This window comes from Corvus cornix, chromosome 6 (genome assembly GCF_000738735.6).
Source record: "Corvus cornix cornix isolate S_Up_H32 chromosome 6, ASM73873v5, whole genome shotgun sequence".
NCBI classification, from domain to species: domain Eukaryota; kingdom Metazoa; phylum Chordata; class Aves; order Passeriformes; family Corvidae; genus Corvus; species Corvus cornix.
The window spans coordinates 13,702,367-13,716,007 of record NC_046336.1 but is presented as its reverse complement, the minus strand read 5'-3'; the positions used below and the strand labels follow the sequence as shown (position 1 = coordinate 13,716,007).

Here is a 13,641-nt window from a genome sequence, read left to right as displayed (position 1 = left end):
TTGCAGAGGCCGAGCTTTCCATAGTTGAAAAAAATTTTTCTTTTTTCAGATAGACTATGCTTCTGAAAACTTGGCTCCTGGTATTGTGATCACTAACTGTGGCTTTGTCTGTATCCTTCCCACAGAACAAATGAAGCCATCCTTCTGGCCCTCTATGAAGCTGTTCACTTAAACCGGAATTTCATCACAGTTCTGGCACAAGTGAGTTTCAGTGGAATGTTTCCCCATTTCTTTGTAGTGGATGTCTTTGAAATCGGAGAGCCATTGGTGAAAAGATGTTTTCTTTTTTTTTTCCTGTTGTATATTTGTCATAGGATCAGCATGAAAGATCAGAAGCTGGCCAGGGCCTGGGAAGAATTTTATGATATACTTTCTGCCTTGACAGTAAATAAGTAGAGTTTTGAGGTCACAGTTCATGTTGGAGTGATTCATTTTTGCCAGTGAATGGAAAGGACTACATGGAGTGCCTCCTGTGCCCTACTGATACTCCACTTAGGGGGAGGAAGGAGTGAGCAAACAGATTGCTGTAGCTCTCAGAGCAAATCACAGTTTTGTTAAGTTAGGGTTGAGAGAAAGAGGCTGATTCAGCTCCCAAATTGGATTAATTGTCCTGTATGGGTGTGCATGGACTGCATGTTATTGCCTGTTTTGGGTATTCTTCGCTTAGGGACTAATTGACATGGGACAGTTGTTGTTTCAAATGCTATTTTGTGTTCAGACTTCTGTGGAGAGCCCAGCCCCTTTGGCATGGGAACTAGTTGTTGGAGCATAGCACTTGTCCTTGGGCTTTCTATGGTGGAGAAACAGCCTTCTGAGAGGCAGTGGGCTGCTCTGATCACAAATCTCTGGATGCTTTTCTAAATGCTATGTGAGTTTGCAGAGGTGGTTGCTGCTGGGAGGCAGATAATGAGCCTGTCTGATCCAGTGATTGTGCTGAAAGGGTAGCCTGATGTGTTTAGGAAAACCTTCAGGTTCAGGTTTTTAATTTTGGTTTGTAGGTACTGCTTGTAATCTGTGAAAAGAACAACATCAGCAAAATGGTTAACACCTTTCCCCAGTTTATTCAGTTCCTCAGAGTGCAGCCATACATCACAGGCTAGACACTTGGCATGGCAGAGGAGACCTTTGTCAACTCCTGATAGTAGTGGTGATGGAAGAGGTCTGATAAGCAGATCTACAGCCTCTGAAGAAAGCTTCTGTTTCATGGATGGTTAATTTGCTGAGGTTCCCTGCTTGTCTTTTCCCAGGTTATTAATTTCTAGCACTTCTGAGAGATTTCTGCTCTTTCAGTTCTGTGTAATACCAACTCAGGCCATTGTGTGGTCAAGATATTGCTGAGGGAAGAGAGGCATTTGGGAGGGAAAAGAGCAGAGCAGAAAAAGATCAGCTAGAGTAAAAGCTCTTAAAAATAAAAGGATAGACTAGTTATTTGTGAAAGTGATAGTTGAAGCAGCCGCTGATCAGTGGGTTGAATTGGAGAACTGATATTCTTGGGTGGATTGTCTGTAATCCTTCATTTAAGAGAGGGCAAGGTAGGTCATGTCATGTTGAAAAAACATCGTAAAAGCTGATGAATGCTCTTGCCTAAGCTGGTGTCCATTGCTTGGTGCTGCATGAATGGCTCCCTGCTGCTGTGTGGCCCATGGGAAGAGCAGGGCTTCAGTTGTGTGGATATCTGGAGCGTTAAGAGTGCCACCCACCAGCTGTGGGTGCTCAGATTTGCTGCTGGGTGGCACTCTTGTCTCTCAATTGCTGGTTTACTGTTCTGGAGGAAGGAGGTAAGCCCCCAAAACCTATGGAAGGAAACCTGGCTTATGTAAGACTTTCAGTGAAAAATTGTATTTTAAATTTAAGTTGGTAGCTATAGGGATGTAAATTGTCTTTGAGTTGTAGTATGTGTGTCTGTGCTTCCCATAAAATACATGCATTTATAGTTGCTCATAAAGTGAGGTATTCAGAGGCAGTGTGGAGGATATCCACTTGTGAAAAATCCTGTGGAACTAACATCAAAGCAGCAGTTCTGTATCTTTCTTTTATTTTGAAGTTGTGATGATATATTAAGGCAGATGATACATTTATGTAAAACTTGCCCTATGAAATGGACACTCGCTTGGCAGCCACACTCAAAAATAGCATGGCAGATTGCCTACGCTCTCACCAGTGTGGATAGGTCTGGGAGCTTGCAAAGAGTGAAGTCAGAGCAGTAATTAGGCAGGCAACTATTAGCCAAGATGAAATGGGGAGAGTAACTGGCTGATGGAAGCTGAGAGGATCGATAATGATAGTATTATTTATGTTATGCACTGTTTTCCTGCAGTGCCTGGGCTTTACAGTGAGACAGGAAAGTAATAAATTGCCATCATCTTTGAATATGAACAGATTGGGGGCAGGAGTGAGGAGAATTTGCTCTTAGAAAGAGAAGTGAAAGGATCTTGGAGGAAGACTTCAAATGCACATCCTTGGGTTGTTTTGGGGGGAATTAGAAGCTATTAACATTGTAGACTTTTGCAAACCTTCTCCCATTCTCCATTAGGGAAAGGCATTTTTTCTGTCTGCTGGGGAGAGCCACCACTTTCTGATGTATTTTTGTGTTTTGTGGAATAGAGAAATTGATGTATGGTTTAATCGTTAGACATCCAAGGCCAGGAACCATGGCCTGGCTCTTTGGAGGAGAGGCTGGAGTTTCTTGAGACTTCTTTAGTCACGTCTATTGTGCAAGAGCATGGAACAGTACAAGTAGTGGTCTGTGTTTCTAGTGCCTGGGGAAGCAGTTGACCTGTGAATTTGTGTTTTTTCTCAGAGCCATCCTGAAATGGGCCTGATGACAACACCAACAAGCCCAATTCCAACAACACCTGTCACTCCACTTGGAACCACTCCGCCTTCTTCAGATGGTAAGAAATGTAATTTCTTAATTTTCCTGAGGAAGAATAATTTAAAACTGTAAAATAACCAGCAAACTATTTTCTGAAGATTGCAAGTAATAAGATCTGTCTGGAGCAGATGTAACTTGGTGGTCTCTTCCTGGAGTGGCTTGCCTTACTGAACATGAGCAAGATTCTTTGACTCAAATTTATTTTTATTTTGCCTTGTGTTTTGCTCAATTAAATTATGCTGATATTCCTTCTGAAAGCAGTACTGCCCCAATATCTGCATGAAGGTACACCCTGCCCATGAGTTATTCTATGTCAGCTTTTACTTATGAATATTTCTAGTGTCAGGTCCTTTGCTTGGGATTATTTGTCATTGGAACAGATTTACAGAGAATCGCTGTGGATTCCTGCTTGTAGTTAATGTATTTGTCCTCAGCTTTGAATTAATTGGGATTTGAATTCAGTCTGGGTGTGGAAGTATTCCTCCCTCTTATTCTTGCCTTTTCTTTGATAGGCTTTGTAAAGGACTGCTTACCCTGAGATATTTTCTTCTAAATGCAATGTTATGTGTCCACATAAATATGCTTTGAAATAATTTAAAATAAAACCCTTTCATTTTAAGGTATGGATAGATATAGCCTAGTTTAAGAGAAGAAATGAAATGGCTGTTTTCACATACTTTAATGGCATCTGAGCTGAGGAGTGTTTAATGAAGGAACAGAGTCAATTTGAATAGAGCACAGTTTGAAAATATTTCTGGGGAAAAGCAGCCTGGGTTTACTCAGTTATATCAGCTATTCAGGTCATTTGATACCCTAGTTAAGGATGATCCTCCTCATGGATGAATTCTATCTTGTTGCCATGGATAACAAAAGCTTCAGATAAAAAGTCCCCTATGTCTCAAGTCTCTGTGTGCATATAGCATAAAATGTGGAGGGATGGGCATTTTGTGGGCTTCTGTTCAATGTGTTCATTTCAAATGTATCCGCCCCCACACCATATTATACAACTGACAGAGTTTGTGCTTACCTACACCTACAGCTTGCTTGCACTTTTTTTTTCTTTTCTTTTTTCATTTACCACAAGACAAAACAAAATCAAAACAAAACTTCCATCCTGCTTTCAGCAGAGGCAGTGATCTTGTGAAGTTTGAGGCTTCTTGCGGCTTGTAAGGTTACTAAATTTAAGAAGAGGATCTGATCTTAATGTACAGCAATTACATTGGGAATCTTGCTTTATTTTTATCTGCTGTCACCTTGCTGATCCCTACTCTGTGATTTTTTTTTTTTTTTTTGTGGTCCTTGGCTTGGTTTAGTTTGGTGGTGCTTGAGTACTGCTGTTTTAAAGATATGTCAGAATTTTCCTCGTTTATTAAGGTCTTTCAATTCAGCTGTAAAATTTGCCCATGGCTGCCAGCTAGCAAGAGACTTTTTGGCTTTGGAATGAGAAGATTGCTTTCTTTTTCCTGCATTTTAAAAATGTGTAGTTGAATTGTTTTCGAGGTACAGTAACATGCAGAAATCCATCTGTGAGTTTCAGGTGCTTCTCTTTTATGCTGTCTGGGATAAAAAATGGGTTCGTATTCTGGTTTGAAATTTCTCTGGCTGTTAACCTATAGTGTGAATTAAGACCTCATAAAGTTTCCAAATATGTGTTAAAAAAAGGGTCTGTATTATGAACCAGGATAAGCAGCGATGTGTTCTTCAGTGTGATTTCTTCTTTTTTTTTTCTTTTTTTTTTTCCAGAAATGAGGCTTTTGCTAGAAACTGTTTATCCATAATATGTAAATCAAGTGTGCCTGTCACCATAGTTATCTAAATGTCAGTTTGCTTACTGTTGTTAAATATTCATTCACTACGTTCATTGTAACAGCTCAAGAAGGATCCACTGGGGATATAAATACATTTTTCAGACTTTTACCTGAGTCTCTGAGCTATTCATAATATTGGGAGTGAAAAAGCTTCCAGTCTTATTGCACAGACTTTGCCAACAGACCTGGCACATTAGCAACATCAGGCGCCCCAGGTCTTCAAGACTGAATGACCTAAGCCAGCTCACTCTTGGGGCCATGCAACCTTTGTAAGCTAAAAGCCCCATTATGATTTTTTATGTGATTCGAACAGTGAAGTTACATTGATCTGTTTGACCTGTTGTTTCCAAGGGCTACAGTTTTGTATTGAAGGTGATTGTATAATCCTGAGTTCTATGGGAACCTCTGCTGTACTCTGGGCCTCTCGGTGCATGGTTTAAAGAATCCTGCATTTTACTGTTGGCTTGTCTCCTTCATCCCTCTGTGCCTGCCCTTGCCCTAGTTGAAGCCTTACTTGCCTCATTACAGGGTTGAGCTACAAGCCTTGAATTGTGAAAGGCATTTTATATTAAAGCACACTTTCCTCTGAACCAAAATACGGTTGTGTACAGGATCAAATTACTTCCCTTCAGAGTCCCCAACCTAGTCATCCAACAATCAGATGTAATTCCTCACTTCTTACAAGGTCCAATCTCATGATAAATTAGTTTTTCTTTCCTCAACAGTGAGAAAAGCCTTGAGCATTCCTGAGGATAGACAGAAAAGAGATGATGTAATACTTAAGATGTGTGTACTAGTGGTCTGCAGATCTGTTTCCAGTGCAAAGGGAGCCCTGTCTTAGGCTCTGTTTATAGCATGAGAGGAGAGAGACTTTGGTCAATTGTAATTGAAGCCATCTATGATCTCCTGAATGTGAGAACTTGTGAGTTTGACCCCCTAGGCAGCCAAAACAGTCATGTTATTGTCATGTCAGGACAGTTGCATAGAGATGGAAAAGATCTCCTTGACTCCTGAGCTTAGTGCCCTGTGTTTGCAGGCATATCATCACAGAATCCCTTGAGTTTATCAAGCTCTGACTAAATCTTTTAAATTTGTTTCCCAGTAATTTCTGTTGGGGGGCAGTTTCAGCATCTCGTTCCTTGGTTAGAAATACTCAACTTTGCAACCTGCATTTCTTGTCAATTCATACCCATTTATCATGTTAACCCTCCCTTGAAACAAAGATGGCTCTTTTTCACCTGTTGGTTTACTCACCTGTGTGTTTTGCTGTCTCACAAGAAAGGTACTCTCTTCTTCTGATCAACACATTAGCCTGTCTTTAAACTTGTTCAAGTTTAAGTTCATCCTCTTTGAGCATGGCTTCTGCATAATTATACACAGTGTTTGAGACAAGGCCTCAAGACCTTTGAGACAAGACCTTCTGTAGGGCATTACAGTGTTTGTGTCTCTGCTGGAAGCGCATTTCTGGATGTGTGTTGTAGAACTGCACTCTTGAGCCCTTCATGTTGGTAGCTTGTCATCTCGTGATCTGATCATGGTATTTTGTTTGCAGCTGATGAGCTCTCATCTTGCCATGGAAATAAATCCCCGAATTCCTGACCCTATGGCTTGCATTGTTTAATTTTACCTTGTATTTATTATCTGTCCTTGTTTTTATCCCGTTCTTTGTGTGCAGCCTGATACTCCTCTGTGTTTATATATCCCAACTTTCTGCCATTAGCAGGTTTGTTAGCAAGCAGCTGTTTCTTATGTCCAGGTCATACAGAAAAAAAGAGAACTGATGCCTACAGAATCCAAGCAGTAATTTTTTCTCAGACCAGTAATTTCTCCAATTGTATCTTGTTTGCCAGATCTTTGATGTACATTAAATTTCTTTATGGGTTCCCACCTATTTCCTTCACTTTTAATTTTTTTACACATAACTGTATTAAGTGCTTTACTGAAGTGTTCCTAGGCTAAACTCCATCAGCCTGGGGATTTTTTTGTCTGAGCTACTTTATCTTAAATGGTATCAGACTTACCTGGCAGGATCTGCAGGTAAATGCATGATGGATGTTTCCCACTGATCTTTCTCCTCCCTTTCAGTATTTCTTGTAAAGCTTTCCAAATGGAAAGGCAGAGAATGGCCCTTTAGGACAGCTCAGACTCAGTCATCAGTAAAAATGTGGCTCAGTCACATGATAGAGGCTTGACAGCTCATAAACTCAGTGCTTCAGATGGTGCATGGGGAGTGGGGGAATGAGCGAGGAGGTACGTTGTGTAATTAGCTGAGGAAATGAGATAGCTTCTTGTAAAGTCTAAGGCAGATGATGTCCACTGTTAAGGTGTCAAAAGTACAGCTGGTGTCCTAGAGAAATGCCAATGAAGTGCTGTGGGTATGGAAAGTACATTTCTGCTCCCTGCTGGGTTGTGATGTATCTAGCACAAGCTGTTTTTTGCTTCTTGATTTTTATAAAGCTTCTGTTTCTGCCTTCCTTTTCTATCACTTCGGTCACGCAATAATTGTTACATTATGTCTTGTTGCTTTTGCAAGAGAGACTGTTGTTGGAAGGGAAGAATGGAATTGACACGGACCTTTTGGAACTAAAATTTCAAAATTGCTGAAACAGAGAAGGTCCTTTGCTTGGCATGTCTCTTTTCAAATTGAGAATGGTGTGAATGTTATCTGTGTTGCTTGTAAGAATTAATTGGATGTCAGTGCAGATATCCAGAGCTCCCTAGGTTGGGAATGTTGATGAGTGCTAAAACAGTGGGCTCATCTCCCTGGGAGGAGGAGCAGGGGCAGGACAGAAAAGGGATATCACTTTGCAGGGTACCACAGCCTGTGCTTAGAGCAGGAGAAATGGTCTCTGAGGGAGTGGTACCAGTCCTCATAACAAAATTTTTCCTGGGTGGGCCATGGAGGAGGAGGTCAGGTGCCCCTGCAAGTAGGCTGATCCTACCCTAGACCTCTGAGTCTCTGTCTTAGTTCTCTGTGTAATTATTTCTTGTATTTGTATGGGATAAATGTGTCTTATCTGCTTTGTTCCAGTTATAAGCTCTGCAGAGCTGCCTTTGGATGCTGATGTGCAAACTAGCAACCTGCTGATAACCTTCTTGAAGTACAGCTCAATTGTGATGCAGGACACAAAAGGTAAGTGAATTCTGTGGATGCAGCAAACAGTGTTTCTGTCAGAAGGGAGGGCACAAGACCATGCCTGATGACTCCAGAAATAGAAGAGGAGTCTCTTTAAAAGATTGAAGATTTCACCTTTTGAAAAAATTAAGTGATTTCTTATTGTGAGACAAGACTTAACGAAAGTAGGAGAGACCTAATGCTGGCGGGAGAGATGTCAGGTATGGAAAGAATGTAATAATAAATGATAATACCTAATAACCAAGCCTGTCTATATGCCAAAGGTATGAGTAGATCTGATACACAACTGTCAGAGAGGGGAAGTCTGAGACCAGAGAACTATTTTTAAGAACATTTAGAAACTGACACAGGGGGCAAAGCTCAGCATTAGAAGGAAATAACTTCCTTTCTCCTTTGGTTCAACAGGCAGCTCTGTAATTATAAATAGGACAGCAGTAACTTAGACTGCACTGGCAGTAATTTGCTTGAGGAAGTATCTTTCCATGTTGTGCTTTTTGTTTCTCCTGTAGTTCTGTGGGGGTTAATTTCAGCTTGCTGGAGTTGAAATACTGCTTAATCTCCTGCTCAGGGTACCCGAGGGTGCTGTTTTGTCCATTGTTTATATGGGCAGGACCATAGTGTGAACATAACAAGTGATCTTTGCACCATATTTCAGCCTATTACCGACTTCCACTCTTAAGTTAGATATAACAACAGAAATATTAAGGTATCTGCAGAGCTATGATACATCAATTACTGAACTTCATGAATGCTTAGCATTGAATGAGAGCAGGCCGTTTCCTTTTACCTACTAGCTTGCAATGAAATTGTGTTTGGCTGTCTTGCTCTTGTTCTGTAAGCAAGCTAGTTGAAGAAAAAGTAATAATTGGAATTAGGACCAAAAGAAGCTTGAAACAAAAGAAACATGAAAGTGTTTAGTGCACTCCTATCTGGTTTTGGCTGGGACAGAGTTAATTTTCTTCTTAGTATCTGGTAGAGTGCTTTGATTTTGGATTCCGTATGAGAATGATGTTGATAACACACTGATATTTTGGCTCTGGCTAAGTATTGCTAACCCTTTGTCAAGGGCTTTTCAGTGTCTGGTGCTCTGCCAGCGAGGAGGTGCACAAAAAGCAGGGAGGGAGCATGGCCAGGGTAGGTGACCTGACCTGGCCAGAGGGATATTCCACACCACAGAATGTCGTGCCCAGTATGTGAACTGGGGGAGTTACCCAGAAGGGGACCATTGCTCTTTGGGGATGGGATGGGCAGCAGGCAGCGAGCAATTGTATCATGAACTGTACTGTGCATCACTTGTTTCTCTTCAGTTCTGTTACCCTCTCTCACTCTGCTGATGATCATTATGATTATCATGATTATGATGATGAGGTTTCGGTTATTAAATTGTTCTTATCTCAACCCACATGATTTATTTCCAATTCTTCTCCCCACTGTGGAGACAGGAGAAGCATTGCAAGTGAGTGAGCAGCTGCATGGTATTTAGTTGCTGTCTGGGGTTAAACCACAGCTCCTTGGAACCAATGCAGAATCGGGTTTACCTGTATCTTTTCTCAGAGGTATTGCTGACAGGTTGGATGAAGACACTGTGATAATGGAGCACCATTTTCAGACTATCCATTGCAGGTTTAACTATCCTTATTGTGAGAAAACTTTGTGTGCTTCCTCAATTCTTTGCTGTGGTTCAAATTAATTACTAGTTATCTTCTCCAAGATAGATATTGAGAATGGATTATTTCTTTTTTCTTTGTGTCATCCCTTACGTATTTGAAGTCTGCTTTCATGTTTCCTCTTCCTTTTGTCTTTTGAACTAAACAACGTCAATCTTGGCTCAGTCATTTTAATAGATTGTGCACATGAAGAGGGCTTACCACCTCTCTAATAATTCTCATTTGCTTTTCTCAGGGTCTGTCTTGCTGATCCAAGTCTCTGATGGAACAATTTTATGTTTTTCAATTTAACTTCTGCACTTACTAGTCACTGTAGTGGGGAAAAAGCTAAAAGCAAGGGCCTTGGGAACTGCCACACTGGATTAGTTTCAGAGAGAGTGAAATCTGATAGAGGGGATTCCTTACTAAAGAAGCCAGTGAGAGATGAGTTTATTGTGTTATGAGACAGGAGTTAATGTTTCGTTCTTTCTTTACTTTGGTTCTAGCTTGTGTAAGGTTTGAAATTTGTGCATCTGATAGACCTAATATCCTTCCCACCATAGAATTTTGTAGCAGTGAGCTCCACTGATTGATCATTTAAAAAAAGTGTCCCTTCCAAACCAGTACTTACTAATTATAGTGGGTGTATTCCTGACCTTATATTTTGATTATAGATGGAGCACTGCCTAATTCTTTTTCCTTACAAGATCAAGCATGGAACAGACTGCCCAGGGAAGTTCTTGAGTCACAGTCCCTGAAGGTATTTGAAAGACAAGTAGATGTGGCAATTAGGGACATGGTTTACTGGGAGATTGGCAGTGCTGGATTAACGATTGGACTCCGTGATGTTAAAGGTCTTTTCTAACCTAAACGATTCTGTGATTCTATGTGACACCAATATAGTGAAGAATGAATAATTCTCATTTACTCCATGTGTCTTGAGACAGGTGGGAGCACTTAGAGGGGAAACTGGTTTGTTCCACATCCAGGACTAGACAGTTGTTTTGGTCCTGTCCCAGAGAGTATAATTTAATAGACTGTGTTTGCTAGATCCTTCTCTTGTTAGCCTCTCTTGTGTCAGTCAGAGGCAGCTGCCTTGGGAGAAGCAAAACCTCTGTGTCACTTTCTCCCATCTGTGAAACAGGTTCATACTGATACACCTCCCTGTGGAAAGTGGTCTGCTTTGTTGTCTTAATGAAGGGTGCTGTGAAAGTATGAAGTGTGTGTGTAAGTAATTGCTTGCATAGCTGCCCCATAGCTCCTGAAAATGGTCTGATGTTCACAACACATTGGCAGAAGGCAGAGTTCGTGGTGTCAAACAGGAGCCTTTCCAGCACGATCCCCAGAGAGAGAGGTGGTAGCAGCACCTACAGAAATAAACAGAGAGGCCTTACAGTATAAAAATAACAAGCCTCTTGTGTATCAGTGTAATTCTAGGCCGTTTCTCCCACTTGCTGGAGTATAAAACTTCACACTTAGACATTTTAGCTGAGGTAAGGAGATAGGAGAGACTTTTAACTCTCTAATTCCAAAATTCCTCTTCATCTTACTTAGTGCTGCGAGATGAAATCAGCACACTTCAGGGCACGTCTTGTTTGTAAATATCTGTCCCTGAGCAGCAAAGAAAAGAAAACAAGAGGTGTCAAACTAGACAGAATAGCTAGCTAAGCCCATTCTATCTGTTTTTATAATTACCATATACACACCAGCCAGCAAAGTGTTCATAAAAGTCACCTGCAAAGAAGGAATTTGGCTGATGCTGTCTTCTGATGTATATGAAAGTGTGTCTGTTTCAAATATCCCTCTCCTTTGAGTTTGACTCTTAAGGCACGTGTCTGGGATGGCATGTTTAGTAGTCCTGTGCTTTAGAGGAGCTGTTGGAAATCTTGGGAATGTGCACTGTTAAGCCTCCTCAGAATTTAGTTATCAGTATGTTGTTCTTTGTTGGTTTGTTTTTGTGGGTTTGGGGGTGTGTGATCCAAGTGCGGTGTTTTGTAGAACAAAGGTTTTTAAATGTGCTTGATTGGACAGTGCCTTGTACAACCTGATTTTACCTGGCTCTGCTTTGAGCAAGGATTGAACCAGAGATTTGTTCCATCCTACATTACTCCATGACTATATGTATCTTGGTTTTTTTTTTTTTTTTTTTATTCAAGGTTAAAATTGAGAGGAATTTTAAATAATCCAAATAAAAATTGCATTCTTCTGCCTTAGTCCCTCTGTTTTGCTCCAGCTATCTTTCAGGGCAAAAGCTGTTTGAAGTTGTGAGATGAATAAGAAGTTGGGGAACATGATCAGGGTGGAACTCTTGGCTTAAAATGCTAAGTCTTTGCAGACTCCCTTCTTTCATGGTTTTGCACAGAGTGAAGTAGGTCGTGTCTCTTAGTATTGGGGTTAAAACTTGGAACTTGGAGCGTAATGTCAGCAGTTGTTCTGCTACACAGTGCTGCATCTCTGTGAAAGCTTTGCTGCTTGTTTCATAACCTACAGCAAAGGTGATGTTTTGCTTTCCACCTTGTCTAAGAGAGGGAACAGTGTGTCTCTGCTGTGACAGACAGTATTTAGAATATCTGTGGAAGTAAAACTGAATGAGACAGAAGCCCAGTGGATAGTTACAGCGCTGTTGGAAGTTCAAATCCGAACCTTTGCTGTTGGTGCAGAGTGGTGACAAGTGGGTGGGATTTAGTGGCTAGGTTGGAAGACGAGTACTTAATTAGAGTAAACTATTAGCTATCATGGAGGAAGTAGGACTGTGAAGAATCTTCAAGCTGGACTTTTCTTTTGCTGCAACAGCTGTCTTGCTCTTCAGCCTTGCTAGGCTTGCGTGGCTCACGGAGGACTTGTTTTTTCTCCTTTGCAGATGAGCACCGGCTGCACAGTGGCAAGCTGTGCCTCATTATCCTGACATGCATAGCAGAGGTAGGTTTCTCGTGTGAAGCTGCCCAGCAGATGGTGTGTTACAGGGCTCTACCCCCTGCCTCCTGTGGAGCAGGAGCTGAATATCCACAGGGGTACTGAGTGGTGAGGTCCTCAGTCACTTAATGTTTGCTAATATACTTGATGCAGTACTGTTAAAGTTGACTTGAAACTTGAAAATTGGATGATCTTATTTGAGTTAGCCAGCTCCTGGGGATGAAGAGAAAAAAGACTGAACCTAAGCCTTTTCTCTCTTAGCTGTTAAGTGACCTTGTGGTGTGGCTTTTAGATGAGTAATGTGCTAATGGCTTTCAGCTCTGTGCTGTTCATGGTAAACATGGGGTGGGCCATATCCCTTCTGCCAAAGAAGGTTACAAGTCTGAAAGTGAGTCACGTATTTTTAGGTCCCTACAAGCAAGACAATTAGCAAATGTGGTAGTAGGATAAGAAAGCAGCATCACAGAGCTATGTCAGCAGTCCTGGCTGAATGTGGCCCTGTCTCATGGGGAGTATGTTCTAATGGCTGACTGATGTCCTGAATGGTGGTAGTGTTTGTGTGGCATTTACATTTTGCTTGCTTGCAAGACCTTTCATTCTTAAAGAATAAAAAGTAGCGAGGTTGATAGCCATGTATGGATTCTGGAATGATGTTTCTTCAGGGTGCAGCCTGAAAACTAATCATCTACATTTCAAATTTTTCTAATTAAATGGCTTTGGTACTTGTTCTTCTGGTGGATGCATAGATAACACAAGATAAGAAATTCTGTTTCTGCATAACAAGGGCATTCGTTGGTTCTGGTATTAAAGAGAGAGTATATTTATTACCTATTCTGGCTGTGCATTGTCTGGAGAAGCCTCTTTAATTTAGAGGTGGTCTTGGAATGAGATTTGCCTGAGGGGTGGAACAGCTCATAAACCTATCTGCTAGTACTGCAGTAGCTTCTGGCATCAAAATGCCAATTTAAACCTTTATCCACACAGTCGCAGAACTGGTGTGCTGGAGAACCTCCTCATGTGTTATGCACCTGGAGCACTTGTTAAATTTGCGACACAATGGTGTGTGCAGTCCAGGGTTTAAATGAGCAAAGGGGGAGAAAGAACTACTGCTTGTTTTGTTAGCAATTTCCTAAAGTGGAAGTGGGATCAGGAGGGGTTTGCTTTTGTGTGACTGGAAACATGGATGGGAGAAGAGGAAATGGACAGACAGCTTTTTAACTTTATGGCTGTATCTTGGGAGTTTTACACTGAAACATGTGTGAT

At 41.2% G+C, this 13,641-nt stretch overlaps 1 protein-coding gene across 2 annotated transcripts in view; it reads left to right on the top strand.

The window, feature by feature from the left end:
- Window positions 1–13,641, top strand: part of ARMH3 (armadillo like helical domain containing 3) — a 125,120-nt gene that overhangs the window by 20,066 nt on the left and 91,413 nt on the right. For both annotated transcript variants that reach the window (XM_039553642.1, XM_039553641.1), the window contains exons 13-16: window positions 126–201; window positions 2,801–2,894; window positions 7,715–7,816; window positions 12,326–12,384. In XM_039553642.1, the coding sequence (XP_039409576.1) occupies window positions 126–201; window positions 2,801–2,894; window positions 7,715–7,816; window positions 12,326–12,384 (331 nt within the window). The remainder of the gene's footprint in view (window positions 1–125; window positions 202–2,800; window positions 2,895–7,714; window positions 7,817–12,325; window positions 12,385–13,641) is intronic.